Source organism: Miscanthus floridulus, chromosome 7, assembly GCF_019320115.1.
Source record: "Miscanthus floridulus cultivar M001 chromosome 7, ASM1932011v1, whole genome shotgun sequence".
NCBI lineage: Eukaryota > Viridiplantae > Streptophyta > Magnoliopsida > Poales > Poaceae > Miscanthus > Miscanthus floridulus.
The window spans coordinates 1,867,691-1,878,045 of record NC_089586.1 but is presented as its reverse complement, the minus strand read 5'-3'; the positions used below and the strand labels follow the sequence as shown (position 1 = coordinate 1,878,045).

At 46.8% G+C, this 10,355-nt stretch overlaps 2 protein-coding genes across 2 annotated transcripts; one reads left to right on the top strand and one right to left on the bottom strand.

Moving 5' to 3' along the window:
* The first annotated feature begins 3,642 nt into the window (after positions 1 to 3,642).
* On the top strand, positions 3,643 to 4,560 carry LOC136462339 (uncharacterized). Its single transcript, XM_066461443.1, has 2 exons — positions 3,643 to 3,846; positions 3,933 to 4,560. The coding sequence occupies exons 1-2, from the start codon at positions 3,750 to 3,752 to the stop codon at positions 4,445 to 4,447; spliced, it is 612 nt and encodes a 203-aa protein (XP_066317540.1). The 5' UTR covers positions 3,643 to 3,749; the 3' UTR covers positions 4,448 to 4,560.
* Positions 4,561 to 7,989: 3,429 nt separating this feature from the next.
* On the bottom strand, positions 7,990 to 8,944 carry LOC136462284 (protein MAIN-LIKE 1-like). Its single transcript, XM_066461392.1, has 4 exons — positions 8,823 to 8,944; positions 8,591 to 8,663; positions 8,353 to 8,519; positions 7,990 to 8,263 (listed from the first exon to the last, which is right to left on the bottom strand). The coding sequence occupies exons 2-4, from the start codon at positions 8,660 to 8,662 to the stop codon at positions 7,990 to 7,992; spliced, it is 513 nt and encodes a 170-aa protein (XP_066317489.1). The 5' UTR covers position 8,663; positions 8,823 to 8,944.
* Between the last annotated feature and the right edge of the window lie 1,411 nt (positions 8,945 to 10,355).

Below are 10,355 nucleotides of genomic sequence, written 5' to 3'. Positions count from 1 at the left end.
AGTGGTTGGACATCGTGGTGAGTTCTCGTCATCTAGTTCTTGACCGAATCCGTTCCAGTTGAGTTGTCAATGTGCCTTCTCCATGTATATTTGCATATATACGCGTATATGAAAAAACCAAATATTAATACGCTGATTGCTTTTGGCTAGCTTGCTGCTTGTGTCATCCTTGTAGCATCCTTTGCATGTACTTTGAGCAGATGGATATCGTCTTGTCTGTCATAGTAGAATTTGTATCCGATGCCAGGACTTTTTGCTTGATACAGTACTCGGCTTAGATAGAATTGGCCCTAGGACTTGTACGTGCTTGCTTCTAAACATTGTATTAGCTTGTGTACGGAATCTTTGTCGCTTTGCTGATGTATACGTCATCCCATATTTTCTCTTATGAATCTGCCTGATGTCGTCTTGCTCTGTGTCCTATTCTGGATAGGTTGTCCGTGATGGAGTTGAATCATCCTGGAGTTGAGTAAATTAATTCTATTCGGACTTGGCACCGTGATCAGACCGAAGCTGATTCTAGTTCGGCTTGCACTTGTCCTCCAGTGGCTCCGTGTACCGCCCAGCTGCTTGTACTATGCCTCGAGACGTCGGGTTGCTGTTAGTGTACGCGCACCTTCCCAGCGGTAGCCTGAACAATCGATTGGATGTACGAGGACGTCGCCGAGAACATGCGCTTCAGCGAGTTGTCGAATGATGCTAATGACAGCCGCGACGAATCTTGATCTTGAGCCGCAGCGAGTTATCGACGAGGTTGACGGGAGCTGCGGCGAGTTGTCGACAAGGCCGACGAGGGTCGCGGCGAATCTTTATTTTGAGGTCCACCGAGCTCTCGAACGCAAAGCGCCGAGGTCCCCTACCTGGTGCGCCAGCTGTCGATGTTTTACCACCGATAGCCTGCCACGGGGGTACCCGGGGCAGTATGTTCGGGCTTCGGCGTATGCCGAACTCGATGGTTTACGCAAGAGACAGCCGATTTATCCTGGTTCAGACCCTCGATCGTAGATCGAGTAATAACCTTACGTCCAGTCGGCCTTAGCCTTTGCGTTGGATTGATTATGATCTGCTCTGTTCTCCGTGCGAAACCCCATGGGTCCCGTATCGACACAGAGCAAAGAGAAGCCCTACCAAATAAGTCTAGTCACTCAATGGCCAAAGTATTGAGAGACTTATTTCAGTCCCTACTCAACAGGGATGAAAACAGATTGGATATGGACTGATATCACCGATATTACATTTGTTTTCATATTTCTGTCCGGATTTGGATTCGAATACGGATATTGTCAACTATGTCGGATAGGATACGATTGGATATCGGCATCATAAATATGCGATTTGAGTATTCGGATATGGATACGGTATCGGATATTGGATATCTGGACTCGATACGGACAGATCTCAACCCCTCTAAACGAATTCGGTTTCGAATACGGTCGGAAAATATCCGTACCGTTTTCATCCCTACTACTCAAGCAGTGGACAAAAATATGCTCACGTTAAACAAGGATCAATGTTGTCTTACTTGCATTTAACAAGAATGAATGGTAGAATACACGTACATGATGAAGCCTCAAATCAGCAGATTGCTAAACTGAAATGACACGAGAAACATCGGCCACAAATAGGCGGCCGATGAATGAATGTTTTGAAACCTCAACCTACAGTACAGTACAAGCACTCGAGCTGAGTGCACCCTCCCTACATTCATCTCCAATCATAAGAATCAGCATGGTGCGCTGATTATTTATTGGTAAACATGCTATTGGATGAGCCCGAATCGGACCCAACCAGAGATGCTCCTACCGTTGGCTGTTGCCCTGCTCAGCTTAGCTCTGTATCCTTTTACTGCTCAACCACCTCCCCTACAGGACCAAATTTTTTACTATTTGGCTCTTTTTTTGAAAGTTTCTCACAAATAGATCTCTGACGGAAAGAATTCAGGAAATGGACCCTTGGCTCGGCGCCATCGTCACTGGCGCCAAGCTATTGGGCAGGGGGCAATGGCCTGCCAGGGGGCTCGGCGCCAGAGTGACTGGCGCCAAGCTCGGCGCCGTAGATCTTGGCGTCGAGCTCAGCGCCAGAGTGAATGGCGCTGAGCCCCCTGCATTTAACCCCAGCCCAACCTTCTTCCCCGAGCGTTCTTCCTCTTCTTTCTCCTCCCTCTCGGGTTTTTCTCTTCCCACTTCACCCTACCTCACGAATCGACATATTGGACCTTGAAAACCTTGATTTGATCCGTAGATCTTCGAGAGCAAGGTATACTCGCTCACCTCCTTGTTTTTTTGTATTGATTCGGTATATATTAGTCGAATTTTTGAACCTAAAAATCATCATCACTTAGGGTTTCATTGTATCCCTTAATATATGTATTATACAACCGTAGGTTGATTCCAAGGCATGGAAAAAGCTAGCAAACCAAGCCGCATATAGTTATGTTATGGGTTCATTGTTGTGGATGAAATGAGAAACCCTAGGTTTAGGGTATAATGTTAACTGCTTTTGGTTCTTAGAACGAAATTGGTTGTATTGTAGTTATGGTTCTCATTGATATTTTTTTGTGATGTTTTGATTTATGTTTGTTAAATTACATCCGTTTTGTTAGATGCAAGAAATGTTTCGGGAGGAGTTTTGACAAAAACGGGGTCGTCCTCGAGAATTATATCCCTGACGTGTCTAGCAAAGATGCCCCCGTCCCTCCTGACCTTCCTGTCCCTAACTGTGACTGTGGTTTCCCGGCCCATGTTTGTCAATCGAAACATCCGGACACAGCCGCGCGTTGCTTCTACACATGTAGTCGGTTTAATGTAAGAAATTGTTTGTACTATCCTTTTTCTTTATTTGTTTAAGTATGGTACTAATATTTTGTTGGAATCTCGTTGTGTAGGACCATGAGAGGTGCTTTTTCTTTCAGTGGATCGATGGTGCAGACAAGTTTGATCCTAGGTACCTCTTTTTCGACGATTGGTTTAGAGGGAGACATCCACGTGAGCACTTCAAGCGGTGGGTTCCACCCCCCTAACCCTCCGACAATGACGGCTAAGGAGAAGCACCTAGCCGTAGTTAGACGACTCGAGGAACCTTCCTCTGTGCGATTGCGGAGATCGAGCTGTGATAAACCCTGAGAATACGTTGGAGTTTGTGTGTCCAAACAAGCATGAAGTAAGTGCAAAGTGTATGTGTTAAAATCTTGAGCTATATGTGTTCATGTACTAATGTCTCATTATTTAGGTGTATTCAATGGCGAAGTGTCGTTTCAAGGAGTGGTTGTATGGTCCTAAGAACCAATGGCCGAAAGAACCGCGGAGGGTTAAGGAAAAGAAGAAAGAACGGGTAATCTACAAAGCACCTCCTGTCATGTGCGAATGTGGTGTAAAATCCAACTATGGCCTAGTCCCTTCGGAGCTTGGAATAGGCCATTATTGCGGCCATATGATTGAGTATGATGAGGTTCGTTATTTTTCTGGTAAACATGAAATCGTATTTTGTTTGTTTTGCTAAGACATATATGATATAATATTTCTTTTGAACAGAGCACTAGGAAATGCAGTTGGAATGTTATGATGGTCAAGCTAAGTTCTTGGATGAACTGAAGAAGAGGCAACTAATTGCACGGAAGAGGGGATATGGACCTGACTACGTCAACCTATTCGTTAAACATCACAAAGAAAAGATGCGTGAGTTTGCTAGACAAGCGTGGTATTTGTAACCCGATCGATGTTGGGCTTAACAAATGGGGATTGGAGAGGCGGATGACGTTAGAGGAGGAGAGGGCAAGGAATGAGGCAAGGGAGGAGACAAGAGTACAGATGCAGGTCTTGAACGAGCATGTTGCTACATTATGTGCCAGTGAGTGCTTGAAAACCTTTTTTTCGTTGCCTGGTTTTAAATGTAATATAATCGCGTTGCTAACTGATTGCATTTTATACATGAAGGGATTGGTTGCAGCGGGGAACATGCTGCAGAGGTGGCTCGTGCAAGGTATGAGGAGAAGAAGTTAGATGGCCATAGATCACGAGCTGGTCGCACCGTTCAATCACCGATTGTGTTGTGTGATGACGGAGACGAGGATGAGGACGACACTGGCAGACTGAGTGAGCTCATTGCTCTAGCAGAGGCGGGCATACAGGCGCAGGAGGCTAAGGACGACACTGGCAGACTGAGCGAGCTCATCGCTCTAGCAGAGGCGGGCATTCAGGCGCAGGAGGCTGACGACGACACTGGCAGACTGAGCGAGCTCATCGCTCTAGCAGAGGCGGGCTTACAGGCAGAGGAGGATGACGACGCGTTCTTCACTCAGGCCGCAGCGGCCGCAGATGAAGCGGAGGCCGCTTACTACAAGCGACAGGCAGGTCAGAGCAACGCAGTTGAGCCTAGCCACAGCAACAGGGTTGTAGTAGAGGACTGGTACTCGGATGATGAGTTGCTTACTCAGTACGTTTCAGACTGAGGATTTGGAAGTGCATTTGCCCCTATGTCTACTGTCGGCACGTAGTTGTAGTATTAATATGTTGTGTAATGTGGCATAGTATCGAACTTTTCATTATGTGGTTGTTTTCATTATCAATGGTCTTAATATTCCGCTTAATGATACGGACGTATTTAAATTTGAACACGTGCTGCAAAAACACTTAACGACGTACGGACATTATAGAAATCAACACACGAAACACATTAAATGGCATGTGACTACATGTACCGAACCTGGGTACAGAGTTTTCTTTGACTAAACCTAACATGCCTTAGGTAATTAAACCATGCCTTAGGTAATTAAACCTAACATGCCTTAGGTAATTAAACCTGGGTACATGTGAAAAAGATAAAGTCATCCTAGTAGTGTGGCCACATAGCAAATTGTGTTGCACCTTCTCCATAGTAGCCTCCCGTTGTTGGTGGTGGTGGTGGCGGGGGTGACGGGGGAGGCCCCTTCTTCTTGTGGTTAGGGCAGGTGCAATATGGATCATTGCAGAGTGCCTCCTGTGAATCGGCACCATTGTTGTTGTCGTCCTGTTCGTCGTCCTTGTAACCGCTGCTAACTTCCCTTTCTAGATCGAAGATACTGGTCCTGTAGGTAGTAGATGTACTCCGCATGCGGATAAATAGGTCGAGGATCGACCCACCTACTGAACCCACTAGTTTTCTTCGGCCAAGGAAGACTACAATAAGTATGTCGTGTAAGTGATATACAAGACAAACATATTGAAGAAACAAATAGTAATAGCAATTACCCATGCTCGCGGGCATTTGAAGAAACGACGACCTCCATCTATTCCCTCGGTGAACATCTGCACTAGGCAGTCCTCACCATGCATGCATTTTGGCCACTCTTCTTTCCTTTCATCGTATCCTCTCAGTGGTGCCTCTTTGGTGAAATCACTTTTGCTCTCAACTGGGAACCTCTCATAAAGAGCTTCCTCAAAGAAATCGGGACCAAGAGGACCCTCCCACCCCTAGGTAGTTTCCTTCCCCTTTCCTCTCCCTCTGGACGACCCTCTAGACATTGGTACTGCAACGAAAGCAAATGCTGAGGAGTGTTCTTCTTCCTTGTTGTTTGTGTGAATGAGAGGGAGTGAGTGGTTATTTATAGGTTGAGAGGAGGAATGGAGGCCTCTCAATGTGCCATGTCAGCGATCCGTGTGCCTCTTCACCTCAGCCCTTGGATCAAACAGTCATAAGATGGATGGTGGAGATAGAGTGGAGTTGTGCTTCCTTGCATGTTGTCCGTGTATCTGAAAAGTCTATATCAGTGATGTGATAATTCGATGCTGTCCGTGTATCTGAAAAGTCTATGTTTATTGTCTGAAAAGCATAGATTCGTTCACTGTTGCTTGGTAATCCTAGATTCTTCTACAAAGCGTATGTACAATATTTCCTAGATTATACACGTAATAAATTTATAGTTAATCTGTGTACTACATTTGTGCCTTTGTACAAGTGTAGTATGATTAAAGGTTCACGCAAAAAATTCGCAAGATACGGTCTTGTATTAGGAGCATCCACAGTTACAAACAGAGACATCAATATATATTCCAAACATTTAATCATCCAACGAGCATAATGCAACCACAACGAATATCACAACCAACATAATATGTCATGCAAAGTCCAAATAGTCCACAATGTCCATACAGTCCCGAATAGTTACAGAAAAGTAAATACAAAATTCACAATAGTTCATAGTAACACCTACCACGTCCCTCACTGTCTCCTACTCTTGCCCCTACCCTTGTGACCCAGAGCGCTGGTGCCTAGAGTGTAAGGGTCACGCGGACGGCGTCGCCTAGTGCCTAGAGGCGGTGTAGGATGAGTCGATGGAGCGTCATGGAGCTGAGAGGGCCCAAGCTCATCGTGCCTCTTGTCCATGTCATCGTCGTCGTCGTCCTCCTCGTCCTCGTCCCCGTCCCCTGTAGCTGCTTGACTAGAGGAACCCAAGGCTCCTCTTCCTGCGGAAGGAATCGTACACGTCATGCGTCGTGTTTGTCCTGCAACCACAATGACCAGCCGCACGGCGTAGACGACGTGACAGCCTCTGTTGTACAAAACTATGTTAACTGAAAGAATATAACGTATTAATGATATGTTTGAAAGAATATTTTAAATCTTACGTCTAGGAAGCCAAGTATGTAGTCGTCATTGACTCTCGGCCGAACGCGCTCGATCTCTTCAACTGAGCATTTCAGTGTATTGCCCTACAACAAAGTTCTCAATAATAAGACTTCTGAACAGATAGCATTTAGTTTTGTTTTCTTTTGTACAAGAATGTAACTTATTATAAGGGTTATACGGCTCGAAGGTTGCAATAACTACAATAGATAACTCCTAATGTCGGTCCAAGAACGCCTAATGTATTGTTATGTAACTCAACGTAACAAAATAAGGCGATTGGCTTACCACTCTGTCCAAGATCGGTCCTGCCTCCACCTGCCTTCCTGCACGAGTGGACTGGTCGTACGCCGTGTCTTCATCGTCGGAGGACTCGATGTCGGCGTAGTCAGTTTCGGTCCACTGTAGCCTGAGCCTGCACCGTGTCGAACGCTGGTACCAAGCTTGGTACCACCTGAACTCACGGTTCAGTGTGCGGCTCAGTTGTTGTCATCCCAGTTGTCGTGCATCTCCTCCCATTCCTCAATGTAGGACTGGTGGTGCCTCTCCCAGTCAAAAATCTTCTTGTTCCTCTGACGATCCAACCTGCACGTATGTCATCGTTACATTAATCCACGTACGTGGCACCATATTATAAGAAATGGACCATCATCATGAGACATTTGAAATATCAAAACACTTACTTGTGTAAGTCAACGCCAGTCGAGAACAGAGGCATAGGCCAAAGCTGTCTCACTCCAAATTGGCGTGCAACCCTATCTGGCAGGTGGTACTCGACAGCATAGAAGCAGATTAGAGGGCACCTCATCCTATAGAAGTAGTCGTCGGCCCCACAGACAGTTGCTCAGCTGAAAAGGAAGTGCATCCTCTCCACCATACGGCTCCCACTCCACCTGCAACATGTCCAAATAAGATGTTAGATGGTATACTAATCCTTTTCAAAGCAGCATGGAAAATAAAATTTACTTACACTAGACGCCGTCAGCGTAATCTAGCTCGTTCGTGTACTCAATGTACGCCCTGGTCTATCCTCATGTGTGGAACCCTGACCTAGTCCCAAAGGTACGCCCACGTCGGCTGGCGACTTGGAGGCTGACCTTGGAACCACTCACGACGAGCCAGAACCTCTAGACGACCAACTGGAAAATGAGCCCACATCCACAGCTGTAACAGGTACACACATCCACCAAGTGATGGGTTGGACATAGACCGACGACACCCCTCGCACAGCTGCCGGTATAGAAAACACAAGACTATAGAGCCCTAGCTATACTGACCCGCCTGGTCCCAGTTCACTGAGGCAGTAGATCCACATCCTAGGACTGCATTGTCACCCTGTGGCGTCAGGAAAGAGAACTGCAAGCAAAAAGGTGTAGGATCCACGCCCGGCTAGTAGTACCCAACCGTCTCCTCATCTGCCTCCTCGGGGCACTGTGCGAACTCTGCACGTAGCCATGAGATGGGAACTCTAGAAGTGCGAGCCCCTTGCTCGCCAAGCTCACGCCCAAGGAAGGCCTCCACTCGTGCTCTCCAGCCCTCTGACCTGCACTGCCCGGTGACTGGGTTCCCATGAATCCTTAGGCCTAGCATCTTCTGACAGTCCTGAAGCGAGACTGTCATCTCCCCGAAAGGTAGGTGGAAGCTGTGAGTCTCCGGCCGCCACCTATATTTAAGACCAAGCAAGATTACTTGTCAAAAAGTCAATCGCATGAACAAATGGCCATGAATGGAGGCAATGATTCACTTTAATACCTGTCTACCAACGTAGTTATCGCCGCTGAGTTGAACTTGGGCAACCCACGACGAACCTGAAAGGAGATGACATCCAGGCCAGCTCTTTGCAGGAAAGGAGTGTACCTATCGTCGTACCGAATGTCCAAGAACCCACTGTGGGTCCTAGAACGAAGGTGCGGAAGGTCCTGCATCGAATAAAACATAGTCACATGTTACTTCACGAACACATGTACGAATAAAACTTATAGATTATTACCTGCCCCAGCGCAACGAGACGTCCTCGGTGGGTCTCCTCGTACGTCGGGTCGAGCAGGTGGAATTGCTCCATCCTACAAAAAAGTGAATGAATTAGAATTGCAATGTACAATGAAACATGAACTTATAAATGTATAAGTAATTGACACAAATACAAGCATAAATTGAGACATGCATAATTAAATATATGAATAAGACAAATATAAAATAATACTATAAACCAATAGTCCTACCTCACTAATCTGCCAACGGCAACTTCGTGAGTTGTGGCCAAGTCTACCGCACTTGCCGCACTCGTACTGCTCGGGATCAGTAACAAATGGAGTTCCTCTCCCACGCCTAGTTCTTCTAGGTATCTGATCCATAACCATCCTATGCCTCGTCCTCTGCCTTGATCCACGCTTGTTCCAACTGGTAAGCTGGATCCGCAATGTACTTCGGCCCATCATATGGAGGCCACTCTCCAGGGTCCCGAAAAGGCACGAAGCGGGGGCTCCATGTGTTCACAAGCGTGTTGACACTGAACTCATGAGGTATCCTCCTCTCGATATTATAGTTGCGATGCCTAGCTGCTGCCACCAAATGAGAACATACAAAGTGGTATTGCCTTGGTTTACCACAAGTGCACTTGAAATCTTGGAGGACAACCACATGTATCCTTGACTCTCGGACCTCGCCGTCGGACGTTGTACCGCCCCTATGCTCGACCTGATAAGTCCCTGTGGCATGGTCAAAGCATGCAACCTCATGTGTGCCAGCCCTTTCTCTTGCCTTCTCTAGGTGTGCCTTTGGTTTCGGAGCCCATATCTCTCCATCACTCCTCAACTGCAATGCATGGGCGTGTCTATCGTTGAACCAGGCAACAAGCTTATAGAAGGTGAATTGAACAATTGCATTCACGGGCATACCACGTATCCCCAATAGCAACTTATTGAATGACTCTGCCATGTTGCTGCACTGAAACTCGTACCTCCAGCCACCAGGCATCGTGAGCTCTCGTCCATTTCTCCAAATCCCTCATCAAACCTGTGAGCCATTGTCTACCTTCTGCATTTGATGCGGTTCTGACCTGCTCCAACTTTTCCCTAAAGTACTTGTCCTCAAGCTGTCGAGCAGCCTCCTGGAACAGATCAAAGTTTTACCTTGACACCAGTCCTTCCGGAGTAGATTCTCGGCAAGGTGTCGAGTACACCAACGATGGTGCAAAGGTGCATACCCCTCTAACTGCTCTCGCACGGCATTAAGTATGCCCTGATGCCTATCAGATATGACGCCAACCTCCCTGCCAGGCCCAACCACGTGTATCCGGACTAGCCTCAAGAACCATCCCCAACTGTCATTGTTCTCCTTCTCAACCAAAGCAAATGCCAAAGGAACCAACTTGTTGTTCGTGTCACAGGATATGGCTATAAGAAGTGTGCCCTGGTATTTGCCAATCAAGAACGTACCATCAATGGAGAAGACGGGACGACTAGTGCCTAAAGGCCTCGACACACTGAGGGAAGCACCAGAAGGCACGAAAAAATATCTGCCTCCCATCCTTCCATGCATTAGGTTTTGGGATGTACTCATAATGCATGCCTGGATTCACCGCTTTGATTGCATTGAAAAGAACTGGCAGCTGCTCATACCCATCCTCCCAGTCCCCATATATCATCTTCCACGCTCGCTGCTTAGCCCTCCATGCTTTACCATAAGTTATCACATATCCTCCATACAACTGCCTCAACGGTCCTGATAATTGTTCTCACCTTCATGTTGGGTTC

Coding starts and splice junctions, on each gene's coding strand:
- LOC136462339 (XM_066461443.1), top strand. CDS start 3,750: ATGACGTTAGAGGAGGAGAGGGCAAGGAATGAGGCAAGGGAGGAGACA. Junction 3,847..3,932: donor TGTTGCTACATTATGTGCCA/GTGAGTGCTTGA, acceptor TTATACATGAAG/GGATTGGTTGCAGCGGGGAA.
- LOC136462284 (XM_066461392.1), bottom strand. CDS start 8,662: ATGGAGCAATTCCACCTGCTCGACCCGACGTACGAGGAGACCCACCGA. Junction 8,520..8,590: donor GTCTCGTTGCGCTGGGGCAG/GTAATAATCTAT, acceptor TATTCGATGCAG/GACCTTCCGCACCTTCGTTC. Junction 8,264..8,352: donor ATAACTACGTTGGTAGACAG/GTATTAAAGTGA, acceptor TCTTAAATATAG/GTGGCGGCCGGAGACTCACA.